The 18589-nt window shown below is 36.2% G+C and overlaps 1 protein-coding gene across 3 annotated transcripts in view; it reads right to left on the bottom strand.

Moving 5' to 3' along the window:
* IQGAP2 (IQ motif containing GTPase activating protein 2) overlaps positions 1 to 18589 on the bottom strand; it is a 340434-nt gene that overhangs the window by 83010 nt on the left and 238835 nt on the right. For all 3 annotated transcript variants that reach the window (XM_072606382.1, XM_072606381.1, XM_072606383.1), the window contains 2 exons: positions 12431 to 12515; positions 8016 to 8183 (listed from right to left, as the gene is read on the bottom strand). In XM_072606382.1, coding sequence (XP_072462483.1) covers positions 8016 to 8183; positions 12431 to 12515 — 253 coding nt within the window. The remainder of the gene's footprint in view (positions 1 to 8015; positions 8184 to 12430; positions 12516 to 18589) is intronic.

The following is an 18589-nucleotide window of genomic DNA, read 5'->3' as shown; positions in this document are numbered from 1 at the left end:
CTCTGGACAAGTCACTTACCTCTGCTTGCCTCAGTTTCTTCAACTAGGAAATGTGGGTACCAATAGCACCAACTTCCGAGGATTGTTGTGAGGGTCAAATAAGACAATGTTTGTAAAGTGCTTAGCACAATGTCTGGTACACAGCAGGTGTTACATAAATGTTCATTATTATTAGCATGAAGAAGTCATCAGTCACCCTTTTTAATTCACAATTTGACAAGTTAAATGAGAGGGTGGTGAAAATGGCTTATACCTTATCTGTCCAAAATTGTTTAAATATTTGTTTCTTGATACTCTCAGAAAGGAGGTTTAAGCACTTTGGAAATTCATGAATTAGGATGAAAAAGTAGGCCAGCCCTCTGCATGCTTCAGCAGAGCCAAGGGCAAATAGACATCCTCCAGCAGCCAGACCTCCCTGCGATTTAGCACAACCTGGGTAAACAAGTGGCCAGACTGACAGGGGCTTCAGTAAAGCCCTGGGAAATGCAGAAATACCCCACCAGGGCTCAGCACACGCCAGACATCACCATTAGGTCCCCTTCTCAGCACCAGGGAAGCTGCCAGATTCTTGTCGCCTTCAGAAGCACCAACCACTACCCCAAATAGTAATTTTTTCTCTTTTACCCAGGAACCCTGAGAATCTTCTCCTCTCGTGTTTTTTTTTTTTTTTTTTTAATTAAAGGGGCCATCCCTTGAGTAACTGCTTAAAGAAGCCTGTTCATTGAATGGGTATATCTCGCTCACAGAGAGAATGCTATAAGACCTTAGCCTGAAAGGGCCAGGGTCTCACATTTCATCCTGGGCCATCTCCAGTCATCCTGATGAATATCAGGCCACTGGAGCCAGATGGCTCAGGAGAAGAAAGTGAGGCTGGTGACCTTGCACAACCCTCCCTCACTCAAATCAAAGTCAACTGCAAGTCATGTCATCATCTTGATGTCATGGTCCTCTCTGAGAACGAAGGACTAACACAACAGCCCCACTCTTATAGCACAGCACTAGACATGAGGGTCCCCTGTGGGCCTCAGGGCAACATCAGCACAGCACCAAGTAAAAAACCAGGGCCTGCAGCCACTGGCACAAAAAGCCCAAGGCATAGCCCTTTTCACCCTGGGAACAGAGATCAAATGTAAAAGAAAGAAAAAAGGTCAAAAAGGAAATGAGTCAAACAACAAAAGAATCTCAGCATAGAAAGTTATGGTGACAAGGAAGACCAAGACACCAACTCAGAAAAGAATAACAATATGAAAACACCTATGGACAAAACGTCAAAGAAAAACAGGAAATGGTCTCAAGCCCAGAAAATACTCATGGAAGAGCTCAAAAAGGAGCTTAAAATCACGTAAGTGATTTTAATTGGAAAAAGAAATGAGACTGGTGCAAGAGAATTATAACAAAAGAGTCAATAGTTTGGAAAAAGAAAACAATTGCTTAAAAAGTAAAATTGGTCAAATGTAAAAGGAGATACAATAAAAATCCATTGAATAAAATAACTCCTTAAGGAGTACAAATGGTCAAATAGGAAAGAAATTAGAAAAGCTAACTGAGGAAAACAACTCCTTAGAAGTTAGAACTGAGCAAGTGGAAACTAATGGCTCTATGAGATATCAAGAATCAATAAAAAAAAAAATCAAAAGAATGAAAAAAAAATGGAATGAAATATAAAATACCTCATGGGAAAAACAACTGACCTGGAAAATAGATCCAAGAGAGAAAATATCAGAATCATTAGACTACCTGAAAGTTATAATCAAAAGGAGAATCTGGACAGCATCTTCCAAGAAATTATCAAGGAAAACTGCCCTGATGTCCTGGAACCAAAGGGCAAAATAGGAATTGGAAAAATCCACTATCATCTTAGCAAAGAGATCTCAAAGTCAAAACTCCAAGGAACAGTATAGTTAAATTTCAGAACTATTAGGTTAAGGAAAAAAAAAAGGAACAGTATAGTTAAATTTCAGAACTATTAGGTTAAGGAAAAAAATATTACAAGAGGCTAGAAAGAAATAATTCAAATATTAGGGAGTCACAATCAGGATTACACGAGACTTGGTAGCTGCAACATTAAAGGATCTGTCCCCTCTCAGAACTCGACAAATTCAACCAAAAAATGAACAAGAGAGGAACTAAGGAGGTAAATAGAATATTAGAAAGGTTAGATATAACAGACTTCTGGTGAAAACTGAATGGAAACAGAAAGGAATATACATTTTTCTCAGCAGTATATGGCACCTACACAAAAACTGACGATGTAACAAGACACAAAAACTCTCAAAATCAAATGTAAAAAGGCAGAAATAGTAAATGTATTCTTTTCAGATATAATAAAAATTTTCAGTTGCAATAAAAATTACAATCACCAAAAGATAGTGGAAATGTAGATTAAAGAATGAGCGGGTCAAACAACAAAGTGTAGAAGCAATCAATAATTTCATTAAAGAGAATGACAATAATGAGACAACATACTAAAATTTATGGAATGCAGCTAAAGAAGTACTTAGGGGAAATTTTACTTCTCTAAATTTTACATTAAGAAAATGGAAAAAGAACAGATCAATGAAATGGGCATACAACCAAAAAAAGAACAAATGAAAAATCCTCAATTGAGTACCAAATTGGAAGTCCTGAAAAATCAAACGTGAGATTAATAAGACTGAAAGTAAAAAACAAACAAAGAAAAAACTATTGAGTTAATAAATAAATCTGGGAACTGATTTTATGAAAAAAGCCAATAAGATAGATAAGCCATTGATTAATTGTTTTTAAAAGAAGAAAACTAAATCTCCAGTATCAAAAAATGAAGAAGGTAAAATCACCACTAATGAAGAAATTAAAGGAATCATTAGGAAATATTTTGCCCTATTATATGCCAATAAATCTGACAACCTGAACAAAACAGATGAATACTTACAAAAATATGAATTACCTAGATTAACAGATCAAAAAATAGAATGTTTAAAAAAATTGAAAAAGGCACTAATGAACTCCCTAGGAAAAATCCCCATGGCAAATGGGTTCATGAATGAATTCTACCAAACATTTAAAGAACAATTAATTCCAATACTATATAAACTATCTGTAAAATCAGGTGAAGGAGGAATCCTACCAAACTCCATTCATGACACAAATATGGTGCTAATACCCAAACCAGGGAGAGTTAAAATAGAAAAAGAAAACTATAGGCCAATTTCCCCAATGGATATCCATGTAAAATTTTTTTAACCAAAATATTAGCAAGATGATCATAGCAATGTATCACAAGAATTATACACCATGACCAGGTAGGATTTATACCAGGATTGAAGGATTGGTTCAATATTAGGAAAACTATCAATATAATTGACTATATCAATAAGAAAACCAACAGAAATCATATGATTTATCTCAGTAGATGTCCATTTCTATTAAAAACATTAGAGAGCATGAGAAACAAAGGGAATGTTCCTTAAAATGTTAGGCAGTATCTCTCTAAAACCACAAGCAAGCATTATCTGTAATGGGGATAAGCTAGCAGCTTTCCCATTAAGATCAGAGATGAAGCAAGGATGTCCCTTGTCACCACTATTATTCAATATAGTATTAGAAATATTAGCTCTAGCATTAAGAGAAGAAAAAGAAATTGAAGGAATTGGAATAGGCAATGAGGAAACAAAACCATCACTGTTTGCAGATGAAGTGATGGTATACTTAGAGAACCCTAGAGTATTAACTAAAAAATTACTTGAAATAATTAACAACTTTAGCAAAGTTGCAGGACATAAGCTCACCCCACATAAATAATCAGCATTTCTGTAAATGACCAATAAAGTCCAGCAGCAAGATACAGAGAATTTTCATTTAAAATAACTGTAAAAAATATAAAATACTTAGGAGTCTATCTGCCAAGACACACCCAGGAATTATATGAACACAATTTACCACACACTTTTCACACAGATAAAGTCAAGATTGAAACAACTGGAAAAAATATCAACTGCTCATGGGTAGGCTGAGCCAATATAATAAAAGTGACAATTTTGCCTAAGCTAATTTACTTTTTCAGTGCCATACCAATGAAACTACCAAAAAATTATTTGATAGAGCTAGAAAAAAACAAAATTCAAGAACAAAAGATAAAGAATATCAAAATAATTAATGAAAAAAATAATACAAAGGAAGGTGGCAGCCGAGCAATACCAGATTTTGGACTATATTATAAAGCAGCAATCATCAAAACTATCTGGTACTGGCTAAGAAATAGAGTGGTGAGGCAGTGGAATAAATTAGGCATACAAGACATAGTAGTCAGCCGAGTATTTGATAAACCCAAAGACCTCAACTTTTAGAAGAACTCACTATTTGACAAAAACTGCTTGGGAAACTGGAAAACAATAGGACATGGATAAGGTTTACACCCATATCTCACCCTGCATACCAAGAGAAGGTCAAAATAGATGCATGATTTAGACATAAAGGGTGACACCACAAGCAAATTAGAAGAGCAAGCAGTAGTCTACCTGTCATATCTGTGAGGAGGGGAAGAATCTATGACCAAACAAGAGATAGAGAACATCACAAAATGTGAAATGAATAATTTTGATTATATTAAATTAAAAAACCTTTTGTACCCACAAAACAAATGCAACCAAGATTAGAAGGAAAGCAGAAAACTAGGAAACAATCTTTACAGCAAGTATCTTTAAAAAAGCCTCATTTCTCAAATATATAGAGAACTGAATCAAATTTATAGAAATATAAGTCATTCCCCACTTGATAAATGGTCAAGGGATATAAGCAGGCAGTTTTTAGATCAAGAAATCAAAACTATCGGTAAGCATAAGAAGTGCTCTAAATCACTATTGATAAGAAAAATGCAAATTAAAACAACTGTGAAATACCTCACATCTACTGGGTTAGTTAATTTGACAAAAAAAGGAAAAATGATAAATAGGCGGGGACGTGGAAAAATTAGGACACTGATGCATTGTTGGTGGAATTGTGAACTGATCCAACCATTCCAGAGAGCAACTTGGAATTATGTCCAAAAGGCAAGCAAACTGTGCACACACTTTGACCTACCAATACCACTGCTAGATTTGTATCCCAAAGAGATCATAAAACAGAGAAAAGGGCCTACATGAACAAAAATATTTATAGCAGCTCTTTCATGGGTGGCAAAATATTGGAAATTGAATGGATTGTGCAATAAGAAATGATGAACAGGCGGATATCAGAAAATCCTGGAAAGACTTGTAGGAACTGATACAAAGTGAAATGAACAGATTGCAAAAAATATTATATACAGTATCAGCAACATTGTTTGATGATTATGAATGACTCAGCTCTTTTCAGAAACACAATGATCCAAGACAAGTACAAAGGCCTCATGAAGGAAAATGCCATCCATATCCAGATAAAGAATTCACAGACTCTGAAAGCAAATAGAAGCATGGTTTTTTTTTTTTCATTTCCTTTATTTTCTTGTGGGTTTTCCCCCTTTTTATCTATTTCTTCTTTCACAGCTGTGACGAACATGGAAATGTTTTTTATGTGACAGAACATGTATAAAACTATATCAAACTGCCTACCATTTTCAGAAGAGGGGAAGAGAGGGAGAGAAAGAAAGAGAAAATCTGGAATTCAGAATCTTGTAAAGATGAATGCTAAAATTTTCTGGACATGTAACTGGGAAAAAAATAAAATACTATTAAAAAAAGTCCATAATTATAATCCACGTTTGGAAACCAGCCCTGAATGTTATAGAACCATAGATACAGAACTGGACTAGACCTCAGAAGTTCTCTAGCCAAGGTCATTCTCTTCCTTGTGATAGGCCTATCATGTCTTTCCCACAAGATAGGAAGCGTGACTCATCATCAGGCTCTTGGAATAATAATCAGCAAGGTCATTGATCATAGTTAGAAGATCACTTAAAGAATTTCTCAGCTGGTTTTATATGCTTCTTTGCCCCCAATATGTATACACATACACATACAAACATGTATGTATATGTATGCTGTGAACCCTACATACATTCTCTAGCTGGTTTTTTATGTTGTGTTGCCCTCTAGAAGGCCCAGGCATGTAAGTATGCCTGTCTTCAAAGAAGCATGGATGAGGAAACTACCAATGTTTTTGAGTGCTACACTACTCTCAAATATAGAGTTATTTGTGATGCTGACAAGTAATTATTGGGATTTTGAAGAATGCCATTTTCTACATACCACAAAGGATCCTCAGAGGTAGGAGAGAGAAAGTAGGAAAAACTGACCTTGGTTCTTGCTGAGCTGTTAGGGTCACAGAAAGTTTCGTGAACTCTGAGTATACTCTCCCATTATACCACAGTAAGTAGATGATCAGAGAGAAGTAAAATTACCATGTTGCTAATTAATTATTTTTATATTTACTTTTACATATTTTATTTCTTTAACTTGATTAATTCATTTGTTTGTTTTATTTAGGTAGCTTCAGGTCAGATGACCAGGAAAAGCAAGTGTCTAGTACTCTGCCTGGCTTCTGAGAACAGGTTAGTCAGGATATGCAGGTGTCAATTACAAGAAATAGCCTCAGGTGTAGGCCTAGAGTGAGTAAGGAAAATGACTAGAGAGAGTTAAGATGAGGAAGTCCAAGATAAAGCAGTTTCTAATCTTCCAGAAATGTGTACACCTTCAAGTTGGGTCTCCGAAGCAAAACTATCGCTATATGTTTGTAATCTTTCAGTTGTACTTTTTAAACTCAAGCTGTCTACCTATAACTGAGCGTGGATTTAGATCACTGGTGATGGAGGAGGAGAAAGATGTTCACTTTTTCTGTCCAATAAAAAACATTCTCTGACCTTTCAGGGAGGAAAGTCACTACTCAGGAAGGAATGACTGTGTGTCAAGGGTGTCAAGAAAAGATCATTAAAGGAAGGCTAGAAATAAGTTTATAATTGCAAGCAGAGTCTGAAAATGCACAGGGAATTTTTAGGAATTTTTCCTAACGTCTGACGTACTTATGAAGATTTGTTCTTAAGATTTTTGTCTCTTCTCTCCCTTTTCCAACAAATTTTATCATCCTAAGTAGAAATAACAAAGCAGGCGTAGGGAATATGCTAGAGTACCCATTTCCCTCTGTTCTGTGGCCATTCCTAATGTGATATTTACTGAGGAAGCTGGGCTCAAAATCAATAACATCTAAGCTCTAATCATGCCTCAGAAACTTACTAGTTGTGTGACCCTAGGCAAGTCACTTAGCCATTTTGAGTCTTAGTTTCATTATCTGTAAAATGGGAATTACAAAAGCATGTGCCTTGTCCCATTATTGTGAAGACAAATGAGAAAACCTGAGGAAAGTGCTTTGCAAACCTCAAAGCTTTTTGCAAATTCTTAATTATTATTATAGAACAAAAGTTCTTCATCTTTTTTTGTCGCAAACTCTTTTGGCATCTGGTGAAGCCTATGGATCTCTTCTCAGAATGTTTTTCAATGCATGAAATAAAGCACATAGTACTACAAAGGAAACCACTTCTATTGAAACAGTTATCAAAAAATACATTTTTTTAAAGTTCAGGAACCTCAGATTAAGAATATTTAATAGGGAGTTACAAGGGACCTAGGCAATTATTGAATGCAACCCCTTCACCTTATACAGAAAGGAAACATTTTGAAAAGAGGGTGATTTTTGCAAACATGAGCCATTGCTTTCAAGAGGGACTGAGCATGACAGGGGAAACTGAGAGATTTCTGGATTTGGAGCCAGGAATATTTTGGTAATCTCACCTCTTGACACTCACTATCCTTGTAACCACGTTAACATTTGTAAAGTTCTGTTGCCTCCACTACCAAATGGTCACTTTTACGGAAAACAATACATGTGATAACCATTTTACGGGCTTATTATGAAGCACTGTATGTAATGTGATTTACAAACTTTATTTAAAGCTTACATAGATGCCAAGTTATTATTATCAGCGTTGAAATCAATCTTGTTACAAGAATAACTGGAAGAACACATTGGAGAAGCTACCTTTGCTTCTTAAGGAATAGTAGACTTACCTCCATATGACTTCTGCTTCTGGGCTTCCAAAAGGACTTTATAGTAGCCATGAGCGTGCAGAGGGATCATCTGGTTTGCTTCTGAGTAGGCAGACTGCAGCACTTTCACAAGATTTTCTTTGTCTTCATTCTCCAAACATTTATTAATTGTAGCTACTGTAGCAGCTCCTAAGTGACGCCCCAAAAAACACAAACCCATTCCAATTAACGGACATTTTTTCCTCATAGAAAAGAGTATACAAAGATATGTAAAGATAAAAATCAACCCCTTAGTAATAGAATTAAAATCAGCAAGCCTTCTAATAACAAAACTAACGTAGTAACAGACAATGAACTTGGTCTCTGGTGATAGAGAACATTCCATATATCCTCTCTACAAAATTCTTGGAATACAGAAGATCACTAATCTCACCCTCTAGTCTAGGTGCAAGACACACTAGATATTGTTAGACTATGAGGAATATTGGATTTTTTCATCAAAAAGTTAACACCCTTTCCAGATTACATTTAGAGACCATACTATAAAGAAAAACAATGTATTCAAGTGGACTTTGATAACTTCAACAAATCTGTAACCCTGAGTAGGATAATTCCTTTATCAAAATGTGAATGCCCACTATGTAGAACACTAGAATGGCTCCTGAAAGTGTCTTAAGTACTCTCTATTTACACAATTGAAGGGATGAGATGTCTCTGTGCCATATAATAAGCATATCATACATGGCCATTACTATGCACATATTTTAGGCAAACATTCGAGCAGACATTCTAAGCAGGAGTCAATTTGTTCATATGTACAACGTTAAACAGATAACTTGGGAACCAGTTTTGCCCCATTTTAGCTCATCTCAGATTTGTGTTTCTTCATATTGAGGGCACAACACGTTGAAACATCAAACCCAAGGGAAGAATAGCAAACAAAAAAATGCCCATTTTAGAAGTTAAGGATAAAAGAGATGTGAAGAGATATGTAGTTGGTATTTAAAATACGTAAATGAGTCAAACGGTATTATTTCAACATGAAATAGAAAGTCAAATAACTCTAACAAAATCTATAACAGTCCATAACTTAGAGGAGCTTGGAATGTAGAATATCAAAGGAGGGAAGCATAGAGAAGGTTCCCCACTCCATAGGAGCATGCCTGGTAGAACACGGCAAGACAATGGCAAGAATTAAGCTTCTAAATAATAAAGGGAAAGAGTACTCATGGCTTTGTGCCTAAATTGGTTCTTAACATTAAGTCGGATAAAGGAGGAAAAATAGAATCTGTTCTCACTCAGGGAAATCTTGGTGAAGATGGGCTTTTGGGAAGTAAAGAAAGGAGCTGAAGGAGAAAGTTCTAGCGAGAAAAGAGGTTAATAGTTTGAGAAAGAAAAAAACAAAAGGAAATAGAAAACAGTAGAGAACTGAGTTCAACATAGGCACTGGATCTGACAGCCACATTCAAACCCAGAGAAAATTTTTAAATTTTGGGGGGGACTGGTAGTTCCCAGTGTGGAAACTATCTCTGTTGATAAATTAAAAATATCTTCTGTAACAGACACTGAGGGGTGAAAAGATTTGTCTGCACAACACAACTAGTACTGTCAGAGGCAGCATTTAAACTCACATCGTTCTGACTTCAAGGTCAGCCCTTTTATTCACGATGTAAACTTTTTTCTGCTAAAATGGGATGTGAAAAATTACAGTACTGTGATTTCTTATATGCAGTGATGCCTCATTTACCCAGCCCAAGGAAAAGTTTTTCTGTATAATGTCAATTTTTCAGAAAATAAAGGTTTACTCTTTTTTCAACAAAACCATTAATCTATATATCTAGCTTCTGCCAGACTGTTTTGCAATTTTCCCAGAAATTTTTACCAAATTGGAAATTCTTATCCCAAAAGCTTAGATATTTACAAATAATTTGCCAAGATAAAGTCAGAATGGATACATGACCTAGACATAAAGGGAGATAACACAAGTAAATTAGAACATGAAACATATTATCTATCGGATTTATGAATAGGAGAAAATTTTATGAATGAATAAAAAGGAACATTTTGGGATGCAAAATGGATGATTTTGATTGCTCTAAATTTAAAAAAGTTTTTGTACTCTAGCCGTTTATTATCATGCACTGATCCACCATTCTATTTCTTAGGAAGCACTAGTTTTGATAATCACTGCCTTACAATACAATTTAAGATCTGATACTGCTAGACAACCACCACCATGTCCTTGACAATTTTTTATTAATTCCTTTGATGTTACAGACCTTTTGTTCTTCCAAGTGAATTCTGTTATTTTTTTCTAGCTCAATAGAATAGTTTTCTGGTGGTTTATTTGGGAGGGTACTGAATAAATAAATGAGTTTAGGTAGAATTATTATTTTTACTATATTGGCTTGGCCCACCCATGAATGATTAATATTTCTTCAATTACTTCAACTGGATTTTATTTGTATAAAATAAATAGAATAAATATAATTCTAAATCAAATACAGAAGTAAGCCTGATATGGAGAATGGAGAATTTGATTTCTCAGTGAAAAGAACCCTAAGCTTAGAAAAATGAAACCAGGGATCTACATTATTTGCCTTTCAAAAAATTTGGTTTGTGATAAAAATATATAGGTCAAGATAACATCCTCTCTTGGATTATCTATAAGTGGATTTTTGCTTGAACCACATGACTAGAATGTTTTAAATCTTGACAGAAAGAATGTTTTTTTTTAAATGACTAAATTCCCTGCTAAAAATGAAACAAAACAAAACACAGAAAAAAAAAAAACCCAAAACCAGACATTTTAATCTACTGAGGTCAGAAATGGATTTTTAGCTTGAAAAAATTATATTCTGAACAACATAATTGAAGAATATGGTTCTTAAACAGTGTTAAACTTGTACAAAAATGTTTCAAGAAATAATTTATTAATCTACTTGGGGCAGCTAGGTGGTGCAGTGGATAGAGCACCAGTGCAGGAGTCAGGAGGACCTGAGTTCAAATCTAACCTCAGACACTTGACACTCACTAGCATTGTGACTTTGGGCAAGTCACTTAACCCCAATTGCCATCCTGATGAATATCTAGTCACTGGATACAGATGGCTCTGGAGGAGAAGTGAGGCTGGTGACCTGCACAGCCCTCCCTCACTCAAAACAAAGTCAAGTGCAAGTCATGTCTGGCATGGTCTTCTTGGGCAATGAAGGACGGACACACACATATTAATCTACTTAATCTCCTTCAATAAAAAAATAAGTTGATGGTTTTTGTGAAAATAGCATCCAGGAATGTAATCCCTCCCTCCCTTTAACAAGAAAAAGAATTAAGCAGAACCAACTCAAGTGAAGGTCAGACTGTATATGCAGCATTCTGTAACCATGGTTTCCTTAATAGTCTAAGGAATGAGAGGCCTCATTGCAACACCAGATTTAAACAGAAGTTGAAATAAAAAAACAAAACATTTTAAAGCAAGCTTACTCTGAAAAAGAGCATCATTGCCCATCTTAGCTTCTTTTTGTGCCTTCACTGTAAGTTTCTTTGCACTTTCTAAGGGGTTTAGAAATTTATGAGACATTCATTTTTCCATATGTTCCTATCTCATGCATCAAATTATCAAATCAAAATGCATCTAAATTATTTTTGTTTTCATCTAGATCTGCAGGAAAGGAAGACATTTATATTTCCGCCAACGTTGGAAAAGTTCAGGTTGGAGAAATATACATATTTGTTCCCATCTGAGAAAATAAGAAGCAGATGTAAACCATGGATGTTTGATATTTTTTAAAATTCCTTTAAAGTTTAAAAACACATCTGGAATGCAAAATTAAGGAACTTCATCAGACTACTTTTGATTAAATATAATGAATCTCTAATTATGCCACTAAGGATGAATTTATGAGGTGTTACAGGGCTTATTTTATTTTCACTTATACAAGTGAAATGACAGGTTTTTTCTTCTTATATCATCAGGAAATTCCTTCCACAAGACAATTGAAAGAAAATGTTTTCTAGTTTTCATCATGGAAGATAATGAGAAGGAGGAAGATTTACAGGACAGAAAGGTGATAACTGCAAAAAAGAAATTTTCTACAAGTGAATATAGAAGAATAGAAGGATGGTTGGGTAGAAGGAAGTAAAGAAGGGAGGGAGGGAGGTAAACGGAGTTAGAAAGAGAGATGGATAGAGGGAGAGGGGGGAGGAAGGAGAGAAAGAAAGAAAACTTGGAGATTAATTTCATATAGAAACAAATCAGTCTTCTGAAGTTTTTTGAGAAGAGTTCTGAATTATTTAAAATAATATAACAAAAGTAGGTCTAAAAATGAGTTGAAATCTATTTCAGACTGACCAGTCCAGAAATGGAGAACAGAAATAATAGAAGATGTACATAAGAATAAGGTAGTCTATATCAAACCAAATAGGGGATTGCTTACCTTTGCTTACTTTAACCACATCCAGGTTGGCATAGTCTATTCCTGCCTGTATTTCTTGGTGCAAAAGAACTTGAGACTTATCAGACTGGAAAAAAGAATTAATAGAAAGAACAAACAAATGAGTAATGCTATACCAAATGAGTAAGTGCTTTCTCAGCAGTCAAATAATTTGTTGAACTATTTCTACTTTACAATCTTCTCAGTTAACAGATACTTACCTGTTATAAGAGGGTAGCTACACTATACAACTTTATGGCAAAGGTGATGACTGACTAGTTGATGCAATACAGAGGACAACTTTACAAAGTGGCATTTATAAAGGATTGTAGATAGCCTCACATCATAAAAAAAATCATGTGTCTCTAGGGAAACCAGTGAAACCCTTCATTTTCTAAGAAATACACCAAACAAAATACCAAACAACTTATGGACTTCAAATAGGAAGAGAATACTAGTAACCAAAGATGAACTTACAAAGGAGTGATGCGCCCAACAAGATGGAAGATGGAAGACCTTCTATAATCCTTTTACTTCTCCAAAATAGAAATTATGTACAAAAAATAAAATCATTTTGGCTATCATCACAGTTTGGCAACAAGAATTCTAATGAGGTAAAAACCTCATGAACTAACAGCACAGTAGGTTAATCATTCATGTCTAACTAATGAGTACCATTCAGCATTCCCACCTCTCTGTCCCTCAGCCCCAATGCTATCTTGTTACTAGGCAAGCTGCTTCACGAGCACCGTAAAATACAAAGACACTGGATTTGCAGTGAGAGGACATGGATTCTGATTCAAAATTTGCCACTTCCTAAGTTATACTGGACAAGCTTACCTAGCCTAGGAATAAGGAGCCTGGGCCTCAAGGCCACATATGGCCGTGTGTGACCTTTTGACTGAGTTCAAGTTTTACAGAAAAACAATCGTTTAATTAAGGTGATTTGTTCTGTGAAGTCTGGATTCAGTCAAAGGGCTGCACTTGAGGACCTAGAGGGTCACCAGTGGCCTTGAGGACACAGGTTCCTCACCTGTGATCCTAGCCTGTCTTTCCATATCTGTTAAATATGAAGGAATTGAATTAGATGACCTTTAAAATCCCTTCCTTATTTCTAAAGCTAAAATCCTTTCTGTGATCTTTCTGACTCAATTTCTTCATCAACTACTTCAAAAGAATGTGGTGAGTTGGGAGGGGAAAGAGGAAACAGGACCCTTATGTCTTCATATTCCTGCTGCCAAGAGCAGTGTCTTTAACATGGTAGAAACTTAATAAAATGTTTGTTGAATGAACAAATGAGGAGGAAATGACAGAAGAAAGAGATTCAGGCAAAGGCTCAGGGGAAAAAGGGATGAAATTAATTGAAAATCAAAGGACCTGGGTTCAGATACTGGCTCTGCCAATTACTAATTATGTGATCTTGGGCAAGACATTTAGGTGCTCTGAACTTCCAATTTCCTGATCTATAAAAATGAAGAGTTTGGAATAAATGACTTAGAAGTTGTCCTTCAAGATCTAATCTATACCTCTGCCAAAGAAACAGAATATGTTCTATAATGGAAGGTTAGATTTGGAAGGCACCTCAGATGACATCAATTCTGGCTGTTTCATTTTACAGATGAGGAAACTGAGGTCTAGACCCTTCTGCCCATATTAGCTAATTTTATCAAGAGGAAGCTAGTTTGGTAAGGTTTTTTTTTTTGGAGGGAAGAGTAGGTAGAGGTATAGAGAGTTGGCATACCAGCAAAGGAAGGCACATAAAAAAAGGAGATGTGTAAAAAAGAGATGTCTAGAAAGTGTTTTTCTAAACAAGCCTGTTTAGAAGGCTGAGTGTTGATGAGAACGCTTCACCACCAGGCAAGTTTATTATTATTAGATACAGAGCTAGGAATTTTGGCAAACAAGCAGAGGAGAGTCTAACACTGTAAGCCACTATCTCTTCTTAGACTCCGTACTTCTGCATTTTGGCTGTTTTTCTGGTTGTTGACCTCTCCAGCCACTCCTGGCTTTTCATGTATGACTTGGCAGCTAACTGTGAATATTCCCCCAAAGTATTTTTGGGTATTGTCTTGGGCCCTTTTTTTTCTTAATACTCTTACTTGGTGATCTCCTGGGCTACCACAGATTTGATCATCTCCTGATTCAGATTACAGAACAGATTTATTTCTATTGAATTCAAATTTCATGTTGCCTGAACTGCAAGCTTCAGGCTTCTCAAAACAAACATGTCCAAAGTAGATCTTCTTATTTTCTCCCACTCCTCCCAGATATTTAGATGGACCTCACCTCATACAAGCATACACATACACACACAGAGATTTTCTTCCTTTCTTCCCATCTCAATACATCACATTCTCTACCCCCAGTATAGCCTCCTTTCTTCCAGTCTTTAAAAGGTAGTACTTTTATTTGCCAAGAAAACCTCCTTTACATATACCCTTCATCCCATACCTTTCCATCCCTTTCAGCAAATTGTTTCCTCAGTAAACTCAGATTTCTCTCTAATCTTCAGTCTCTTCCCAGCTACCAGATCCTTCCCTAGTGACTATAAGCACACCTAAGTCTGCACTATCCTTAAGAAACCCTGACAAGATCCTACCATGCTAAAGAATAATCAATCGCTCCTTCTTTTCTCAGCTAAACCATTTGGAAAAGCCATCTGCAACCAGTGCCTCCACATCCCAACCCTTCACTCTCTTCTAAACCTTCAGTTATCTACTTTCTGACCTCAACATTCAGCGGAAGCTTTTCTCTCCAAGTTACCAATGCTCTCTTAATTTCCAAATATAATTACCTTTCATCGATCCTCACTTTCTTAACTTCTCTGCAGCCTTTGACATGGGTAATCACCTCCTCCTCTCTAGGTTTTCATGGCACTGCCTTCTCTGGGTTATTTATCCAGCCTCTGTGACTGCTTATTCTTAGTCTCATTTGCTGGAACTCTGAACATGTCATGTTCAATAACTGGCTGTATCCCCTAATTCTGTGGTACAATCTTTTTTCTCCTTTTTTATCAATTTGAGTTCATTAGTTCCCATGGGTTCAATTATAATTTTTCTTTAGATGATGTGCAGATCTATATATTCAGCCCTAGTCTCTCTCCTGAGCAACTGTCACACATCTTCATTTGCCTTTTAGACAATACGAAAGTCTGGCTATCCGGTAAATACCTCAAACTAACATGCCCAGAAACAGAACTCATCATCATAACTCATAAACCCACCCTCTTTCAAACATGCCTACTACCGTGGAGGGCATGAGGTCTATTTTGCACAAGACAATGTGGCACAAAGGATGGAATGGTCAGAATCAGGAAAATCTGGGTTCAAATCCCAATTTAGAGATTCATTAGTGATGTGACTCTGGGCAAGTAACTCAACCTCTCTTGGTCTCCATATCTCATCTATCAAATGAGAAGGGCTGGACCAGATGACCTACAACATCCCCTTCTCCTCTAAATCTATAATCCTATAGGTTTGCAATCTTGATGTAACCCTTTCTCACTCTCATCCCAACAATGAATGAGTTGCCAAATCTTGTCATGACTACACGTACTATCTTTTGGACATTCACACTTCTCTTTATTCACATGGTCATTATTTTAGTTTGGGCCCCTCCTTTTCTCGTTCCCTGGCCTATCATAAAAACTTTCTAATTTGTCTTCCTGTCTTTACATCTCACTTTGCTGTTATATCATTTTAGTCATGTTCAACCTTTTGTACCCCATTTGGGGTTTTCTTGGAAAAGATACTAGAATGGTTTGTCATTTCCTCATCTAGCACATCTTATAGATGAGGAAACTGAGGTCAACAAGGTTAAGTGACAAGCCCAGAGTCACACAGCTAGTAAGTATCTGAGGACAGATTTGAACTCAGATCTTCCTAACTTTAAGTTCCACTGAGCTACCTAACTGCCTCACATGTTGCCTTGTTCCAAACCAACCATACCAAAACAAAACAAAAACTTCCAAAGCAATTTTTCTAATGTGCACGTCTGATCATATTTCCCTACTCAGGAAACTTCTCATCATGCCCAGGATCAAATATGAAATCTGCTGACTTTACAACGTGCCCCTTCCTAGCTTTCCAGTCTTCTCACACTTTATTGCCCTCTACCCGCTCTCATTGGCTTACGTGCTGCTCTTTGTGCCTTTGTGCTGGCTGCCTCAGTGCTTGGGATGTGCTCTTTCCTCACTTCTACATACTCATTTAATCAATATTCAACAGTTCAAGGGTCACTTTCTGCAGTAAGCCTTTCATAGTCTCTCTAGTGGCTATGCCTTGAAACCAGGGAGCCTCTCTTTCCCTGGTACATAAACTTTCCCTACACTGGAATGCTCGAGGCCACCTCGAATGAGTATTGGAATGAGTATTCCTGGCCAGATTCCATCTCTCTTTGTCCACAAATCTCTCTGTTTTCTGTTGCTGATCTGGGCTGACTCATTGTGATGTTTACTTGAATTTTCCCATGAGGACTTGGTCTGATGCATTTTCTAGATCTATTTGGGGGATATTTCATTTTTTGTGGGAGAAGGAGTTTATTTGCATGTCTTCCTACTATTTTTCCATTAATAAATGCTCATTGTTTGATTTAAAATTTCCTTGAAATTGTTGTTTGTCCTTCATCCTTGAAGAAGACCATGCCATCAAGAAGGTGATGCCATGGCTTGCAAGTGAATTGGATTTCAAGGAGGCAGGGCTGTGCAAAGTTACCAGTCTCATTTTTTCCTCCAGAGCCATCTGGGTCCAGTGGCCAGATACACATCAGGATGACTGGAGATGACCCTCCTTCAGATACATTTCCACCAGTAGGATTATTAATTGTCAAATACAAGGGCTGCCTTACTATGCTTAACACAATCATGAAGAAAGTTGGGAACTCACTAATCTGTAGAAAACACACCATAGAATGAATTTAAAAACAGAGAAAAATGACAACAACTATTGTTCTATTGTCTAAGGACTTAGTCACAAAAACTGAACTAATGGGGACCATTCCATTTAAGCCAAAATCTCCTATGGTTTCAAATGAAATTTGTTTTAAGTATTCCTTGAAAGAGTAGGGGCAGTCAGGTGGCACCAGCCCTGGAGTCAGGAAGACCTCTCTAGTTTCACATACTTACTAGCTATATGAACCTGGACCAGTCACTTAACTCTGATTGTCTCCATCAAAAGGGGAAAAGAAAGAAAAAGAAAAGAAAAGAAAGAATAGGAGAATATAACAAAGGAAACTGCAGCCAATTGCAGAATCTACATAGGATTCGTTATCTTTGCTATATCATTGTTTTCTAAAACTAGCATTATAAATGACCATGTGATTATAATATGGTATTTGATGTTTAAAATCCATCAGTTAATTTTTGTGTGTTTAAAAGTGTAATATTCAGTGATACTCAGGCCACCAGAATTATTCACACAAGTATTAAATTCATGTGACTCTTAGAAACTCACATGAAGACATGAAGAACATCCAAAGTGGCCACCCAATCACAGACTTATGAATAGTCATTCATTTACATTATGCATGTAAGACTCTAAGAACTGAGATATGGTGTGTTTTGGGAAGATGGAGGGGAAAAAAAGGAGGAGGGAGGAACTAAGCAAAACTATTAGACGTTGTAAAATGGAAGAAACTAGATTAGGATTTAGAAATCCTGGGTTTGAGTCTCAGTTCTGCTACTTAACAGCTATGTGAACTTAGGCAAGTGCCAGAAGCCCTGTGAAAGTCTCCTCCCACATAACAAAACAAGGAATACCTCCTCACAGACTTATTGGAAAGATCCTATGAGAAAACAAAGGTTAAAGAATTGGGTCAACTAAAATTTTATGAAAATGTGGCATCGTTTTTGTTGCTGAGGTTGATGATGCGAAGGAGAAAAAAGCAAGCTTATACAGAGTTCCTAATCACATAAATAAAGCCCAATTATTATAAAGGAATTCCAGAGTACAGTCATCTTGATTTTTATCAAACAAGCGGTACTGAAATAATGGAACTAAATAAAACTGAGGGGCCAGCCCCACTTGTTTTTAGCTTATTCCTATCACCATTAAGTATATTTGCTCATAAATACTTTTATTGTTTGTAAATACAATTACAGGTTCACATTTTAATCATGCACGGGGTAGAAATCACACTTACCAATAATAACTCATATTAAATGAA

Source organism: Notamacropus eugenii, chromosome 4 (genome assembly GCF_028372415.1).
Source record: "Notamacropus eugenii isolate mMacEug1 chromosome 4, mMacEug1.pri_v2, whole genome shotgun sequence".
Taxonomy (NCBI): domain Eukaryota; kingdom Metazoa; phylum Chordata; class Mammalia; order Diprotodontia; family Macropodidae; genus Notamacropus; species Notamacropus eugenii.
The sequence above is the reverse complement of the archived record's forward strand: the minus strand, read 5'-3'. Positions and strand labels throughout refer to the sequence as shown.